Raw genomic sequence first — 19,027 nt, 5'->3', positions numbered from 1 at the left:
TGCAATTAAACAGCCCCTTAGCCTGAGCCCCGTGAGCCTGAGTCAGCTGGCACGGGCCAGCCAAGGGATTTTAATTGCAGTATAGACACGTACTTTCATTCGGGCTTGCTCTGTGACTAGTTTCAGCATTTGAAAAGATTGTCCTTGTCATGTTGGTGTTCACCACACAAGATGCAGAGGGCATATCCTAGGACCAGCAGACCCCAGTGACCAACTCCCTCTGAAACACTTACTTCCTACCCCTGAACAGCTGGAAAAGGTAGAGTAATGAGGTAGAACATCTGAGTCAAGGCTCAGTCAAAAACTAAGGCTCCCTTTCTGCCATGTTCTTAAACATGTGTCTGAGACCATATCTACAGTACCACTTATTCTGGAAACACTTATGTCGCTCAGGGGTGTGAAAAAACACCCCTGAGCAACTTTAGTTTCAACGGTATAAGTGGTAGTGTGCACAGCGCTATGTCGGTGGGAGAGCATCTCCCACCACATAGCTATTGCCACTCATTGAGGTGTTTTTATTATGTTTGGAGAGCTCTCTCCCATCGGCATAGAGTGGCTACATGAGCGATCTTACAGCTGCATTAGTACAGCTGTGCCACTGTAAGCTCGCTAGTGTAGATAAGGCCTAAGTCTAAGTAAGTGAGTAATCCCACTAAAGTCAGTCAAACTACTGATATGCATACAGGTAGGCATGTGCTCAAGCACTGCTTAAATTGAGGCCTTGCGGCATAAATCAAGGATCTTTTAAAAACTTCTCCAGAAAGGAGGCAGTGGTTTCTATAGGTCCTTAAGTAAAAGCAAAGATGCACATATTCTCTACCCATCAGAGTGTAATTGATCATTAATCTTGTATACTTTAAGAGGGGAGTCTTGAGTTCTTGACACATTACAGAATTTAAAAGGCAGCTGGAAATCGGTTACTCTTTCCCTAACAGAAGGAGGGTGAATATAAGGTTTTCAAGTGCCACCTGGGAAGGGATCTACAAATATTACACAAAACGCAGGCAGGCAGTGGTTGAGAATCCACCTTTCCTGTATACAGGAAAATCAGCCATGCCATTGCTCAGCTGTGAGAAATTTCAGTTATGGGAGAAACCTCTCAGCTACTGTGAGCAAGCCCAAGTATAAAGAGGGAGAAACAAGAAGAGAGAGGGCTGAAGAGTTTTGGACTTCAAGGGAGCAACAACTCTCTGCCACAGGAGCTAATGTAACACCGACAGACACCGGTCGTTGTCAAACCTGCAACCTTTGGAGCTAAATACATGAGCCTCTACTGTATGAGCTAAAAGCCACATGGCTCTTAGCTAAGGCTGTAGAGCAAACTCATTAATCTCTCTCTAAGTGGTCTCGGTGCCACTAGATCGGACAGAGCACCACACCCAGGAGGTGTGAGAGTTACACTAACACCAGGTTTCAGAGTAACAGCCGTGTTAGTCTGTATTCGCAAAAAGAAAAGGAGTACTTGTGGCACCTTAGAGACTAACCAATTTATTTGAGCATGAGCTTTCGTGAAGTGAGCTGTAGCTCACGAAAGCTTATGCTCAAATAAATTGGTTAGTCTCTAAGGTGCCACAAGTACTCCTTTTCTTTTTACTAACACCAGGCTGGCTCTGAGCTTCTTAAAGGTTCCTGGAGTACAAGGAAAGAAAGTACATGGGGATGAAAGCCCTGGGGGCCAAGGGCTTTCTTTGGAGTTCATTTATATTATATTTATATACTCTGCCTTTTTGTTGATTTTAATTTTAGCCACCACTGCCTGGGTCAAGGATTGACCCAGACCATTCGAATTAGGATTTCACCCAAAGTGGTGGTATCCTTGACCACTGACACCATCATTTTGTTGCTTGACCGCAATAGATTTCACAGTTAGAAAATAGGCTCTCTTGAAAAGGAACTCCACAGTTTCCCTTATTCATTCCAAAAGACAATTCAAGCCCTGTTCTCCAGCTGTAACAAAACAAGAGATGTGCATGCCCTCTAGTGCCTGTACAACAGAGCAAATGATTATTTAAAGTTTTGTTAACCCTTAGAAGATGCTCCGATTGGCTGTAGTGCATACCAGTGCCAAACACACCACTTACATTACAAAGTTATTGTTCAAATGCCCGCTTAAAGGCATTTTTTTAACTTTGATATTGCATTTTACACCCATTATTTTTGTGACATCCGTTTGAACTTCATCTGTGTTTGATGCTGGAACAAAGAGCCACTGCCAGTCTGTGGCAGTCTAAGTAACAATGAATCCACTTTTTCCGAAGGTTAATTTTTCCAAGGCAAAAATAATAATGAATCACTTGGTTGAAAACATCTCCTTTTTTTGATCAAGGAGAATTTGTCTCTAACTGTCTGTCAGCTCTAAAGGTAGAGGTAGACTGGGTCAGATGCAATCACATATTTAATACTATCACCAGCAATTATTTTGCTGGCATTTCAAGGCACCGTCTTCCTATATATTTCAAGACTTTCAAAAAACAGATGTCTGGACTAAGCAGCTCCTGCTAAAGGGATTGCCATCAGAATCCTGAGTGCTCAGCACTTCTGAACATGTATTGAAATGAATGGGAGCTGCCGAGTGCTTATCACTTCGGAAAATTAGGTCACTTAATCAGCCATCTAAATATGGTAGGCACCCATTTTGTAAAATCATGGCCATGGTATTTTATTTGTATTTGAATCACATCCATAGACTTAAAAATAATAAATATTTGATATGTGAACAAGGTAGAACACCTTGAAAAGACACAGCTTTTGATATCCTTGATCACTTTCACTCTCCTCCTTATCTTGTCTTTGTTTCTGAAATGCTGTCCTTGGCCTTGACACCATCAGCCTCTTTCTCCAGCAGTTCCTCTGGGATGTCTTGCTGTCAATTTAAAGTTAACGTGGCCAAAACTGAACTCCCTGCCTTTCCAGTTTGCAACATTTCCTTGTTGAATTCGCTTGCTTGCCACCATCCAGCAAGTCATTCAGGCCTATGACCTGGGGTCATTTGCTACTACTGCCTCTTTGTGATGGGGTCCTTTGCTCACCGCTGGAATGCCTCCTTCTCCTGGGGTTTAGTGCTGTATGGCCAATGCCCCTTCCTGCAGTTGCACACCGTTTCTCTCTCCATCTGCAGCCTCACTCTCACTGCAGGAGCTGCCTCTTCATGACTCAGCCCTCTGGCCAGGACACTCAGAGTTTTTCCCCATTCTGGGATGGAGTCATTCAAAGTCTCTTCTTTTCAAAGAGCATCCAGCAGTCCTCGCATGTGGTGCCCTGACCCTGTCACTCCTGCAGCGACCCAGGCACTCTTCCAGTTCACTGCTCTGCCATTACAACTTTCACAGTGAACCAGGGCCTGCCCTCTATTCTGGGTTCCAGCCCAGGGACCCTACAACATGCAGCCAAGATCTGTTCAGTCCCAAAATTTGCTGCTTCCTACCCTGCATCCTATAGGCTCTTTTCTCCACCCTGCTCTCTTCAGGGTATGCCCTTCCTTCAGGCCCAGGCCTCCAAGTTCTCTTTCCCTGGGTTTCTTCCATTGCTCTCTACTAAACGGAGGGTGACTACAAACTTCCTCCCAGCTGCCTTTGCTGCTGCCAGCTTCCTGGCTTTATACTAGCCCACCCACCTCTGCACAGGTGAGCTTCCCCCTAGTTAGGGCTTTTCTCTCACCCTTAATTCTCCTGCTTTGCAGCCTGCTTGGCTGATTTGACCCACCTGGCCAGCTTAGCCCTCTCAGATCCAGTGTGGGAAGTACACCCCCACGACACTCTTCCTCACCCAGAGGGAAGATCCATTCTTTGCTATTCTGAGCTATAGATCTACACCAATAACTGCTACTAGATAGAGTCCAATACAGCTCCTGATGGGAAGACAATTCAGAACTACTGTTCTGACTTGGGAAAAGAATCTATCTCCAAAGTGGCCAGACATGACGAGAGTAGCCAAATTGGGTAAAAATGCAAAAAGGACTTACAAACACTTCGATTCTAGACATCACTCAGAGAACGGCCAAATCTAGAACCTGGTGACTGTGTTTGTGTCAAACTGGATGGAGAACTCCAGCTGTCGGAAGGAAAAGGAATTAATCGCCCGGATCATATGTGATTGAAACTGATGGTGGAGAGTTCAACGGAAACCATCAACATCTTCAGTTTGTTTCTCAGAAAGAACAATCAATGGAGCAAACTCTACAGATGACAGATGCAGAACAAGAATGATTCTGAACAGACCACACCCAGTCGTTGCAACTAATGGACAGCCGGATGGACCAAGTTGTTACACATTCAGGTCTTGTATAGAAAACCAGTAAGATTCTGAGACACTTAATAGACTATGTACTCAACATTAAAGATAGCATGACCATATGATTTTTTTTTAAATGGGGGAAAGGTAAAACTAAAAGGGGAGACATGATGGAATGCTAAAACTATATTACAGTATTCACCCATTAGGCTGCACCATGTGCAACATAACTTACCTGAGCTGGTAACAGCCATACGTGGCAGTGCATTAAAGTATCTTAAAAGAGATAGCAGCCCTGTAACCTACTACTTCGTCCATGTACAAGGAGCACATGACGACATTAAAGCAGTTATTATTAATTATTAATTATTATTATTTGTGTGTTACAGTTGACTTACTGCTTCTTCCTCCATGACATTTTTAAGACCAAAGCTCTTTTCTCTCCCCACCCAGACAAATCTTTTCCAGACCCTTATCTTCCATCTGATTACTGCATAGATGAATTACCTAAGGCTCTCTGAAAACCACATCTCCCCCTTCCACTCTGCACAAAACATAATATTTCTTGCTTTTCATTCTGATTGAACCTCTCCACTGATTATTCTCACTCCACCACATCAACCTCAAGTTTCTTATTTGGCTTTCAAGGCTTCTCATCACTCTGCGCCTCTCTCCTGTAATTATCCTCCTAGAACTGTGTTGCGTCATCCCCCTCTCTTTCCCCTCTGCTCTGCCAATGATGTCAGCCTGAAAGCCCCATTTGTCTACTTCATCCCAGCCACTTCCACACTGTCTTCCAAACTGCTTCCTATACATGGAACACCCTTGCTGAGCTGTTCCGCAAAGCCATTACTTGGTCATTATTTAAATATTTCCGGAAGACCCACTTCTTGCACAATAGATACAAAAAACAAGCTTTCTAGGTCATGTTATAAATTTTCTTTTATTTACCTTGTTAGTATGGCTGATTATTTTTTGACAGATTTTATTTTTGGAGTTGAAAAATGGAATTTTATCCAAGACTAAATTTGTGTTTGACAAAATTTTGATCATTGGAAAAGAAACTTGAAATGAAAAGCTCTGGAAAAAAAATCCCTTCCACCCATTTTGAAATAGTAGAAAAATTTCCATGTTCTTGTAATATTTTACTTTCCTAATTCCCCCCGCCCTCCCAACCTCCCACCTCCCTCCTTTTTCTTCTACCGGAGGGAAAAAACTATTACTTCCCTCTTGCCTACATCTACATGCTTCAATCGTCTGTCTTTTTAGACTGTGTATTCTTCTGTTCTTTTTAGGACTGTGTCCTCTGTGTTTGGAAAGTGCTTAGCCCACTGTGGGTGTTAGCACAATCAAAGTAAATAATAATAGGTTTTAAATAAAGACACACATTCAAACTTGACTTACTCCAAATCACTTCCCACAATGTCAACATACTATTTTTAGATACTTAAAGATTTTATATTTGAATATTGATTGTATTTAGTGCTCAACAGTGTTATCCCATATCAAGTTCAATGCCATGCCATTTTTAAACATGCATCTTAAACTCTCATAAGGCCTTGGTTCAATAAGGAATGTATGCATGTGCCTAACTTCAAGCACTTGAATACTTCCAATTAAAGTTAATGGGACTGTTTACGTAGATATTTATCGTTAGGAAGAAGTAGCTTGCTAAATCAGCAGTATCTTCAACTCCAGGCATTCAAAATCATGAGATTTTTTTTAGAAGACACAGTTTAGGTTCTTTGTAGTTTAGGGAATGCTGGGGGCCACAGTTTTTCATGTTCTGTGCAACCACGAAGCTTGCAAAATAGCTTTTTTTCTTTTTAAATGAAAGCTGAGATCCTCACTTATTCCCATGACTCAAGGAGCTTGGAAAAATGCCATTTATTATGAGACTTGTAAAAAAAAATTATGGGAGCTGGCAGCACTGAATCAGGCAGGTCCATATATTAATTCATAATATTGGATATATATTTATGGCCAGATAATACCCCTGTGCATAAAAACCTATATAGAAGACAGGAAATTGTGAAGAGTTCTCCATTTTCATTTTCCATGTGATTGTCCAACCAGGGAGGGGATAGGGTTTTTCGTCCCCTGCTTCAAAACTAGCAGGTGGCATAACACCCCAAACTTGCATGTTCCCGAAGATTAGCGAAGAAGTCAGAAGTTACAAGTGGCAGAGGTGACTGTGTGAAAGTCCAGTACCGCCATGCTTCCCAAGTTTCTTCACAGCTTTCTTCATCCCTTCTTTTAAAGGGTGATCCATGGTGGAAAGGGGCTCTGAAAAAGGGGTAATACAACCACCAACCATATTAGCTTTTCAGTAGATACTCCACTGTTTTCCAAGGCTGAGGGAGTTACCCATCACTCGTCTTCTTCCCACAACCTGCCATCTTGCTGATCCACAGCCCACTGGGATCTTGGACTGGGGATCACAATATCATAGAGGTGGGATGCCCATCTTCCCTTTATATGTGTATAGAGGTCTGCATACAGTGGGCTTATTTTCAAGGGAGCAAGCCTAGCTTTGGGATTTTTACTAAAGCTGAGAAGAGAGGCACTCTATTTGCATTATACTTGCTTGCTGTCATCATGTGTCAACCCACGTTCACTACTTGTGGAATCGTAAGAGGAAGGAAGAAGCCTCCTTGAATCACAAAGGGAGATTGGTAGGGGTCAACTGTAAGGAACGATTGAAGAGGCGAGACCCAGAGTTCACTCAGTTGCTGTCCCTCATCTTTGGGAACTCTTGGGATGAGCAAAGTTGATCTGAAATATATTTGAGGATCTTAGGTAGCACATTAAAAGGAAAAAGAAAGTAGGAAAATGTTAGCATGTGGAAGCACTAGGGGTCTAATTTATTCTTAAATAGTTATCACTTGTGTCTTCAGTATGCATTGATAAGATTCTAGTGAACTCTTTTGGTAGTTTATTGCAGTTCTTTCCTAGCCAATTCAAAGACACTGGAATTTTATTTAAAAATTCTATTATTGAGCTTGTCAGTAATACTGTATACAACAAAGGAGTTTTATCTTGAAACATTCAGAAGGTTTTGTTATGTTTGTTATAGGTCTTCCAAGAAAAGTATGGAAATACACAGTGCCAGCACCAATATAAAACTAAACTGGGATTATATGAATAAAAAGTAAATAAATGTTACCAGTGTACAATTGCATGACTAATTTCCATATAAATGACTTGACTTGCATGCATTTTAAAAATGTCTCTGTACCCCACCCTTTTTTATATATGTTTGCATTTTCTCTGAAGCATCTGACTAAAAATATCTGAATAAAAGTTTGTGTATATTGCAGTCCTCTAATTATTATTGCTTTTTTATATTTGACAGTGTACCAGTTACAACAGGAGGCACCGCGTCCCAAGAGAATCATTTGTCCTCGGGAGGTCAGTTCTTCTTTAACTGTATCTTGTTAAATCTGATGAATTGTCAGTAGTGTATTCATATTGGAGATCTTTCCTATATGCTGAGAGAGCAACCGTCTATTTCCATTTTGTAAAATACTGTGAAACATATTATATATAATTGTTTTCAGATTATAAAGTGGGTCTTTAAAAATTGATTAATATTTGTTAAATCAGCACAGAGATGGGAATACATAAGATTTAACCATTGCAGAGACCCCTTTCCTTGTGGAGATGCTCTATGCAATACCTAAATGCTGTGTTTCCCTTTTTTCATAGTGTTGTAGGAGAAGATCCATATATCTACATGTTTAAAGATATGCAACGTTTTCACTCGCTTCATGCAGTTTGTTCATAAAAAGCACTTTTCATGAAAGGAGGTTTGCCTGTCCAATGTTAGCAAGAGCGTTCAAGATAAAATATTGAGTTAATAGCATTAGAACTCTTGTTCTGGCATGTCATGGAAAATTTGAAGTTTGTAGAATGTAAGAAATCTATGGAGCTGAAAGACTGCTGAATCAACATTTTTCCTGCTTGTCTGCTTTCTTTTTTTTTTTTTTTTTTTTTTTGCCAGTCATCTCTCCTAGTTTAGCTAGTTGTCTTTTGAATATGGTAATACTTCTTCCTTCCGTACTGTGTCTTGGTAATTATAAAAATAGGATACTGTAAGTATATATTGATTTCTCCAATAAATCAATAAGATTGAGTTGTTTTTGGCTTCTAACATGTCAAGAACAAAGTGGCTGCAAACTCTTACAACGCATATAGTTACAATAATAAATATTATGATTATTACTAATAATACTGAGCTCTTAGCTATATAAATTTTATACAGTAATCAAATGCAATTAAAAATATACACGCTGTGATGTTAAAACCCCCTGAATATATAAGAAGAAATACATAGAAATCAATCAGTGTGATATTCCCAAATGTCTTAATTATCTGCTTTGCCCTCCCCCTCATGCTATTGTCTATTTAAATAGCCGATATCACGTAGTATCTGAGTGCCTCTCAAACATTAAAACATTTATCCTCACAACACTTCTGTGGTGCAAGGAAGTGTTGTACTGAGGCATGGACAGATCAAGTGACTTTCCCAAGGTCACATAAGAAGTCTGCATCAGAGCCAGGAATTGAATGCACATCTCCTGATTTTCAGCCCAGCGCCTTAATCATAAGACCAGGCTTTACACTTTCTCTCATAGATGCCGGGTAGCAATTACCTGAGAATAGGGCAAAATTTTGGCATAAGAAGGAAAGCCTTCATGCTCTGTCAGCTGAGGGCGTACTCAAGCTGAGCATACAAGATCATAAAAGGGACAAGCAAAATGCTAGTGTGGTTAAAGTCTCTCTCACTCTGTCCCTGTCAGAAATGCTGCTCAAGAAAGTCACCAACATGGTGACCCTCTGGGACTCCAATGCACATAGGCCAAAAGGCTTTAACAAAACTTTTCTCTCTTATTTTCCCATACAAAACTGATGATAGCTAGTGCTCCATGGCTGTAGCAGTTTTCAAAAGGAGAGGCCATTAAGATTTTTATGAAGTGAAAATCCAGATAATCAGTTCTTTCATAGTCATTCAGTACCATATCTTCAAAAGAGCCATGGGTAATAGGCATGGAAGAGTATCATTCACTCCCCACTTCTGCCTTATCTACACATACTACTCAGTTGTAGGTTGAAGAAATACAACTTAATCAACAAGTATAGCAATTAAAAGGATACTGCCCGCGGAGTAAATGTGTAGGTAAACAGGCCAATCAAGAACTCTGCAATAGCATACTGTCTCTAACATAGTCCCTTGCTTTGGTGGCTGATGACTTTTTTGACAGGTGAGGCGCACATCACAAAGTCTCATAAATTCCTGTATACATCTTCCTCCTTATAGTCCTGGCCAGGGGTCTCTGCTCTGCCCCACCAGGACTGCAGCCTCCCTCCTGCACCTGGCACCTGCAGGGATCCAGTGTCACCTGCCCCAGGGCCATGCAGAGAGTTCTCTGCAGCTACACTGTCATGGTCCCAGCTCTCTCACTCACCAGCCAGGTGTTTGGGAGCCCTCCCCAGGCAGGAACTGTTCAGCAGAGGGGTGGGCTCTTCTGTGGCCAGGGACTTCTCCTTCTCCTCATAGTCCTGGCGGGAGGTCTATGGCTCTCCTCTGTCCCACCAGGACCGCAGCCTCTCCCCTACCCATTGCACCTGCAGTAAGTAAACCATCTGTGTAAAAGTTAAGACAGGACTGTAAGTAATTTATGGCTCTGTATCTTTGAGCTTTCCTACATTATACTCTTTTCACTACCACCTGGATAAAAATCTTGTCAGCGAAAACAGGTCATCACTCCAGTTCAGATACATGCTGAATTGTTGAGAGTTGGGATATCTAATGATTTCTAATTAATAACCACCGGCAGTGTGAGCACTGTGAATAGCCCATCTTTCCGGTAACATTGGATTTCTGCCAGTATCCTTGTTTTTTCTAGATTCCTTCCACAATATTTTAATGATGGGCATCCTTTACAAATAAAAAGTTTACTTTAAAAGCAATGTTCAGCTGGAGTGAGAGTTTCAAGAACAGTGTGCTGATGTTTGCAAGTATAAAGATATACAATAAAGAAGTGTGTTCTTTTATGATAGAAAGTCAGTGTATATAAACAACAAGGTGGCACCTTAAACACTAACAGATTTATTTGGGCATAAGCGTTCGTGGGTAAAAAATCTGCTTTTTCAGAAGGATGGAGTGAAAATTACAGATGCAGGCATTATTATACCTGAAGAGAAGGGAGTTCCTTCTCTACCCCCTGATATTTGACTCAATATATATATAGTGTGTCTCTGGGATTGTGCTACTGAAATGGTGGTTGAAAATGGCACATTTGCAGCAAAGAGTTATAGCAAGATGTGCCACTTCTTGTTTTTATACCAGAATAATATTTTTAATAGCATTCAGTTTGAAAATGCCATTTCAACATGTTGTTTTTAATTTAAGTGAGTCTTTATTTCAAAAATATTTTCGTGTTAATAAAGTAAGAAATTACAGGATGAATGCTGACAGTGCTTGACTTGGGGACACTTTCAGTAACTATGGGTAAACCAAGTTTTCTTTCTTTTCTCTCTTTTTTTTTTTTTTTTTGGAAGCGGGAGATGGGGGTTGTCTTGCAATGAGTCTTGAAATATATTATATTTGATAATAGGCTACATTTTTAGAGCCATTCAGTATAGTTAGCTTCGACTGATCTGCTCAGAGCAAGTTTTATTGACACAGTCTTGATAACAGTGTGCAGGTTAGTGGGCTTATCTACATTAGGGCTTTCAATATTGTTAACAGTGGTTCCACCGAACCAGTGTTAGCAACAGTGAGAAATTTGTCTGAAATTTCCCTAGTGTAGACAAGGCCTTAGAGCTTTAACTTATATTATTATGTAGAGAAATGTCAGCTAATTACTATGTTCATTGTTCTGAATTCCAGCTGGGTTGTGTCTAAAGCAAGCAAAAAATATGGTTCCTAGAAAAAGCAATTTCCTCTCTAATTTTGTATGATAATGAAAGGGAGAGGGTCTTTTTTTCTCTTACAAAAATGCCTTTTTCTCAGCTGAAATGTGAGACCTAGGATTCTAAAGGAACAAAATATCATCATCAATCATCATCATCATCAATAATCAATACTAGAGCTGTCAAACAAATTGAAAAAATTATCACAATTGAGATTTAAAAAGTAGCTGTGATTAATCACAGTTTTAATCGCACTCTTAAACAATATTAGAATATCATTTATTTAAATATTTTGGGTGTTAATTGCTTACTTCTGTGCTGCTGCAGCTTGTGGTGCCTGGCACGTGGCCTGCAGCTCAAGGCAGACTCTGTGCTGTTGCACGAGGGCCGCATCTTGCTGGAGCCCACAGCCATCCCGTAGCCCTCTGGCTGTTCCTGGCTCAGACCAGGGGTGCCATTTCAGATTTTGGTTTGGGGTGGGTGTGTGTGTTTGGGGGTGAGGGTGGGGAGTGTGTGTGTGTGTTGGGGGGCAGGAGTGCTGTCTCTAAGCTGAGCACTCAGGAGCCTGAATGCATTTTCAGCCAGCAGCAGCTGCTGGCAGAGCACTCATTCCTGAGCCAGCAGCAGACAGGTTCCTCCAGCTCAGTGGGGACCAGGTACACAGGCTGGGGGAGATGGACACCTCGACATCAGCCTACCCCCTACCCCTGCTCTGCACAGGAGACAGGCTCCCAGTCCGGCATAGCTTGGCCAGAGGCGGTTCCGTGGGGTAAGCGGGGAGGCAGGAGCAGCAGTGGAGCAGGGCGATGGGAGGTGAGCGGGCTCCCCTGGGTGGTGGCCCCCCTCACTCAGCCCTAAGGACGGAGGTGTTTCCCTCCCCACCTGTCCGCCGCTGAGTCCTGTCTCCAGAGGTGTGCGATTAACACTCATTTTTTTAAAAAAAAGCGTTAATTTGTTTTGAGTTAATCACATGCATTAACTGAGATTAATTTACAGCCCTAATTAATACATAATAAAGACCCAGCCATGGAGTTTTAACTGTACCACCTAAAGTGGCATTTTGGATATTTGGCTTATCTTGACGCTCTGGATGTTTCGAAGTGTGTAAGTTGTAGGGTGGGAGGAGAGCAGGGAACATTCTTCATGCCATCCTTTTTGTCCAGATGGACCTACTGAAGGTGGAGGCCATCTGTAACTAGACAGAACCCTGGACTGTTTGAGAACTTCATGTTTTCCTGAGTTTTGCAAATTTTTATAGGAAACTCATTGCCAACTTCTCTAACACACAGGCCCCTTGACTTCCCTCCTTCATAAAGCCATTCGTTTCACGTGGTCTCCTGATATCCAGCATGCTTTTGACCACCTCAATACTGCATTCACCACAGCTCTGATTCTGGCACATGCCCCAATGTGACTCTCCGGGCAGTACTCTCGCAGTGACTTGGACCCCAGCCAGTTCTGCACACATGTTCATACTACGCTTGAAAATTCCCCCCCATAGTAATGAACTATGAAATACTGGGCAAGGAGCTTCTTGCAGTCAAAATTGCTTTTTGAAGAACGGTGTCACCACCTTGAGGAAGCTTGGCATCCAGTACAGGTTTTTACTGACTAGAAGAACCTCATGTACTGCTGCAAGACCCGAACTTTGAACCGGAGGCAGTTAAAGTGGGCCTTGTTCTTGTCTCAATTTGAGTTTACTATCCCCTACCGCCTGGGAGACCAAAGTGGGAAAGCTGATACTCCATCACAAAAAGGGGAATACTACCGGAAAACAAGGTACCTACCTTCAAGCCCCTCTGTCTTCAAGCCTACTAATTTTGTCAATGCCGCAATTCATCAAGAACTGGTCTCCCACATCCAGTCTACCTCAAAAGAAGACCCATTCACCCAAAGGACCAAGTCGATGCCATTAGGGGATAATATGCATCACTCCATGGGGGACAGGATAACATCCTTCCCATATATGTTCCCCTGGGATGCCCCCAACTGGAGGTCCTAGAACTGTGCCACAACATTCCATTGATCACTTTGGCAGCCTTAACACCTCCTGCATGGTTGCCCTTTTTTTTTCTCGTGGCCCCACATGCGGGTCAAAGTCCAAGTTTACATAGACTCCTCTGAGTGCTGTGCATGTACCCAAATGCCCCGGACTAGACCCCATGGCACATTAGTCCCTCTGAAGACTCCAGCTAGGCCTTGGTCCACCATCACCCCAGACTTAATTGTGGAACTCCCAGGACCAATGGTCATACCAAAACATATAAAACTTATCAGTTACCTAGGCAGGATTGCTTAGACGGTAAACTGTTACTTTGATCATAAGAACTTTGGGGCAGGGACCATCTTTTAATTAAATGTGTGTACAGTGACTGTGTAAAATGAGGCACTGATTCCCAGTTGTGGCCGCTAGGCATTACTAAAATACTACTAGTACTAATTCAAATATTCTGACAGTGTCATGAGACAATTCTTTTAGCAAAACCAAGAGTGGATATTTTGATCCCTTATTGACTGACTGACAAGTAGGTAACAGTTCAATTATAATAAAAAGAGGTAAGTAGACTCAATCACTTGCTAGAATTGTAGTATTGTAGTTACATTTTTTTCCAAGGTTAAGCTGCTTAGGAATCACTGTTGTAAAATGAGCTCTCCATTTCTTCATTTATTATGTTTCGAAGGACACTTAGTCCTCTAGGTCTTGTGAACGTGAGGTTTCTAAATAGGTGTTTAAAATGATTTGTTTGAGGTGAGAACTTTACATTAGCCAGCTGCTGAGATACTACACAAGACTTTTCCGTTTTGATTTAAAGGGGCTTACAGTCTTATCTAACCTGTTGCGTTGATGAGTCTGAGGTACAGTTTGTGCTCAGTTTATAGTGGTAATCCAGCCATAACATGAAATAATCTAAAGATTAACTCCTTTTTCTGAACCTTCACATCTTACTAGACTGCTCTCATGGGGTCTAACTGAACTGAGAGTTGTTTTTATGGATGGTAGACTGGAAATGATTATAAAATCATTAGGCATAATTCTGAGTGCAAAAGATATCTGGTTAAACATGTAGAGAAACTGTCTCCATTGCCAGAAATGAGCGCACTGACGTTGCTGAGTCTAAGGTCTTGATTCTCCACCCTGTCCATGGATTGGAGGGATGTGTGAACCAGTTCCATTATTTAGGACTGTCTAGCACTGGTGTAAGTTAGGGATGCAGAGGAGCAGCCCTAAATTCCACAGATGCAAGGTCCATGCAGGCTCCTATGCCATTGGCGTAAAAGATTAGGCATAATGGAGCTCCACTCTGTTATGGAACGAGGAGTACTTGTGGCACCTTAGAGACTAACAAATTTATTTGAGCATAAGCTTTTGTGGGCTAACGCCCGCTTCATCAGATGCATGCAGTGGAAAATACAGTAGGAAGATAGATATATGTGTAAAAAGAAAAGGAGTACTTGTGGCACCTTAGAGACTAACAAATTAAAGTACTCCTTTTCTTTTTGCGAATACAGACTAACATGGCTGCTACTCTGAAACCAGATATATGTGTGTATATATGTATATACAGAGAATTTTAACATGAAATTTTTTCATGTTCTGTGTATGTGTGTGTAATATATATATATCTTCCTACTATATTTTCCACTGCATGTATCTGATGAAGTGGGCTTTAGCCCACAAAAGCTTATGCTCAAATACATTTTAATCTCTAAGGTGCCACAAGTACTCCTTGTTCTTTTTGCTGATACAGACTAACATGGCTGCCACTCTGAACTCTGCTATGGGTTTCCCCCTTCCCTTTCCTACCATTGATCCACTCCCAACATATGATCACTGATGCTGTGGGGTAGTGCCCCAGAGAATCAAGTCCAAAGCAGTTGTTAATCTTGCCACACACAAAGGATTGTCTGAGTCAGCTGGAATATATGTATTGCTGTACCTTTTTGGTATACACATAAGGCCAAAACTTGCAGTCCTTACACAGTTAAAACTCCCATTGACATCAGATGAGGGTTTCGATAAATAAAGACTGGAAGATTTGATCAATAATGCAATTAAAGTAGCATTATTTAATCTCTATGATTTGAGAATAAATGGCTCTTATCTCCCTGACTCCTTTTTACTTTAAACGTTTAGCTCTTTTTTATGCATAAATTAGTGTCTTTCTCATAGAATAAAGTAAAGGAGAGAGAACATTTATTGAAATTAGGCATATGTTATTTCTGTGACAGTACTTAAATGGAAAGAACTCTTCAGGGTGACTTCTCATTTCAGTGCAGTGTGACTTGGATGCAGATGATATACTTGAAATGACAATCTGCCATTTTAGGACATATTCATCTCCCACATGCATGATTCCCAATAGTTTTGTGGAGAATTATCCTGCACAGTGGCATAGGACTTTATTGCAATATGCTGTACACTGAATATCACTCTGGGCAAAGTATCCTGGTCTAAAAAGGAATCACAATTTCAAGGATATTAAAATGTAGTAAAGCTTTAATATTATTTAAAAGAACTATGCTTAATTAGCCAAGTTAACGAATAGATTTAATGAGAAAGAACTAAATTAACCTAAGTATTGAATATAAACTCTTGGTACTACTCCAGCCTGTGTTTTGGAGAATATGCGATAACATAGCGGGGGAAATCATGGAAACCTAGAATAAATGTTCCAATAAGTGTTTTGGTAGGGGGATGGGGGAATGTACTTTAACAGTCTAGGCATCAGGGTTGGATTGCCCAGACTCTCTGAAACCTGATCTTCAGAAGGACAGTGCAGAAGTGCAGTGGTTACGTTGGTTTAATTTGAGTTTAAGCATGGGAAGTCTCTGACTCTAAAATTAGATTTGTTTGTCCAGCTTTTGTATGGATCCTGGGGTAGTTATGTTTACAGGCTACTCCACTACAGCTCTGATTTCCTGTTTGATTTAACAAATTGCTTATCTGCCCTGGTGTTGGAGTCACTGAGGCTTATTGCCCTGAGTGATTTTAGCATCCATGCAGATGATGACTCTTCAAGGATCTCATGGCAACAACAATAACCTTGAAACTATTCAGTGTGGTTTCTGGCTCAGTGGACAATAGTGGTCACTCTGAATTGTGGGAGGGGGATTGGTGATTGCACACTTCTTAGATCAGACCATTATTGCCTACAGTTGGAGGTTAGGGCTCACACTTACTCTTATTGTACAGAGGTGACCTTTTTTATTGGTCCAGTCTGGGTGATTATCATAATCACCATCTTTGTCTATTGGCATGGTGGTCCTGAGTACTCCCTCACGCTGCACTCTCCTCACTGGTCAACACTTTATAATGCTGATCTGGCACAGATGATGCATGAATGGTGGAAATTGTGTTGGTCAGTTGTGAAATGCAACTGTTTCTTCCATAGAGAAACTGTGGAAAAGTATATTGTGGCTCCAGTGGAGATGGTAAGAGCTTTCTTCTCTGCTATGATTTCTGTGAAGTCCAAGTAAGCAGAATGGTCCTCAAAGTGAGTTTGTTTATTTTGGACTCATTCACATCAGGTGGGGAAAAGTAACCCCTGGCTGAGTTTCAGTCAGTCTTGCTCACTGAGATGTATGGAATTTCCCTTGAAGTTCATGCACAAATTTCAGCTAGTACAAAATATTACTACAAGATTCCTCGGGAGTGTAAACCTTTGCTCCACACACATCACTGGCTTCCTATTTGATTACAGGTGTAAGTCAACGTGTTGATTTTGATCTATAAAGTCTAATATGAAATAGCTCTTAGTTATCTTGAAACCTCCAATCTCGTCATGCTCATTTCTGGTGGCTGAAATCAATGAGGATCTTCTCAGTGGTAGGCCATAGATTGATATAGCTGCAGTAGAACATTTTCAGCAGCTAACTCACCATGTCTACAATGTGATTTCCTCCCTGGTCTGACAGAACCTGAGTTTATGGGCCTTCAAGATATGTTGCAAGATCTGTCTGTCTATTCAGGTTCCTGTCTAAAGAAATGGCCTGGCAGGAGTTGAGAGTCTGTTGAGGTTTGTGGAGGTATTTTTAGGTTGATTGTGTCATTCTAGTGTGTTATGTTCTTGAACATGATCCTGAGATTCTACAGACAACTGGAAATAAATGAAAATCCCAGCCTTGCTGTCTTAGCCCTATAGCTTTCTGAGATAAATTGAGTGCCATGATGTTTACTCTGCGTGTGTCTTTCAGATGAAACTTTAAAAATTGAGATTTTGGCTTCTCTGTAAGAACATTAAAGATGCAATTTCATTTTTTTATTTTTTTGCCAAAAATGTCTTCCTTGCACGTTTTGTGCAGTGCCCTGCCTGCTGTAAGGAACTCATGCAGTGGGGCTGGGCTTGTAATTGCTTACATGCTATTGATTATTGTGTAGCAGAGGCCACCCATACTGGTTATATAAGAATTCAGCAAATGCTGGTCAGTGTTAGCTCAACACAACAGGTGCCTGGCTCTTTATCTGCTAGGTGCAGTGCTTCATTTGTGGGATAAAGGCTGACATGGCTTCAGCTGAACCAGAGTCTGTTGTGAGTGTTATCGTGTTCCATGCTAACTAGCCACTGTGTCCACCTAAGAGGTTGTATTCAGGGGCTTCACGTGCACCTGGGGCCACGTTCTGAGACCCTTACTCAGGGTGAGTAGCAAATCATCAGTCTGGCCCATAGGTATATTAAGATCCTCCAAGAAGAAAGGTGCTATATGTCATAGTTCAGGGAAACTGCACATGTATTTCCCCTCCATGGTCCACCAAGGGCACCCATTCTAGGCTATCACCTCTCTTGGGTGGAGACTCGCATCTCTCTTTCTCCTGACCAGGATTTTTCCAGGCTGCACAGTTCCCTAACTACATTGTGTTACTCCCAGAAAGCCAGAATGCCTAAATAGGCTAGTGTCTTTGCTTTCTGTTTGAAGGCTATGAACAGCTGTAATAGCTAGCGGTCACAAGCTCCACATAGTCCTTTATAAGCAAGCACACTTATTCTTAAGGTGAAAGCATTAGGGAAAAAACATAAAAAACAAAGTTCCTGTATACATGCTAAAAGCTCACCAGAGGACATGTATCAGTCTTATGGGGCCTCAGTCGGCCAAAGTCCTTCCAACCCTTCCCAGGAAGGAATAGGGTCCACCATGGGCAGGAAGTCCTGTCCATTTGCTGGATCAGAAAGCAGGCCCTGAGTCAATTTAAACTTAGGCTATTTATCCAAAAGTCCCTTGGGGTTTTTTTTGATCTGTTGGTCTCTGGAGAATCCAGTTTGAACTAATATACGTGAGTGTCCGCAGGTAGGGGTACTTCTCTAGAGGTTTACCACCCAAGTGAATTTGCCTAATCACCTCATGCTGTTCTTAGTTCCTGGCAGAGCTGTGGTCACTCTCCCCAGTGGAATTACATACAGTCCCTGGCCCACAATGGTACATAAACTTAACAGTAAGATCTCACAAAGATATTGCAGGAAATTGCCATATCTGTCACACTATGTAAATGCAAAATATGTTGTCCTTCTCTCATTATCAGGATTATATTACTTTGAGATTGACTTTTCTCTAGTTTTATGCTTAGGTGCATGGGTGGTGCGTGAATACCGCTTTCAGGGAGGCTAGCTCACCTGGCCTTGCCCCTTCCACCCGATTTCCCCCCCCCCCATCTCCCCACACCGTGGCCAGAGGAGCCTGCCACCTGTGCCTAAGTGTATGTATATATGGGTTTCACATGACTAGGTTTGAATGGTAAATATTTAACAAAAGAAGCTCTCAACATCCTGCACATTTCTGCATTTTGCTGGTTACTTTAATTTAATAAGGATAATGCCTCCCCCCTACTCCCTTCTTTCCCTTTCATTTAACCCCTGTCTGCAATCTCATCAGAAATGAGCTAGGG

The 19,027-nt window shown here is 41.5% G+C and overlaps 1 protein-coding gene across 2 annotated transcripts in view; it reads left to right on the top strand.

Annotated features, from left to right (window-relative positions):
* CHN2 (chimerin 2) overlaps positions 1–19,027 on the top strand; it is a 194,760-nt gene that overhangs the window by 83,218 nt on the left and 92,515 nt on the right. For both annotated transcript variants that reach the window (XM_007053641.4, XM_037890493.2), the window contains exon 3: positions 7,586–7,641. In XM_007053641.4, coding sequence (XP_007053703.1) covers positions 7,586–7,641 — 56 coding nt within the window. The remainder of the gene's footprint in view (positions 1–7,585; positions 7,642–19,027) is intronic.

The sequence above is a fragment of the Chelonia mydas genome, chromosome 2 (assembly GCF_015237465.2).
Source record: "Chelonia mydas isolate rCheMyd1 chromosome 2, rCheMyd1.pri.v2, whole genome shotgun sequence".
NCBI lineage: Eukaryota > Metazoa > Chordata > Testudines > Cheloniidae > Chelonia > Chelonia mydas.
Note: the sequence above shows the minus strand (reverse complement) of the source record. Positions and strands in the feature narration are given on the sequence as shown.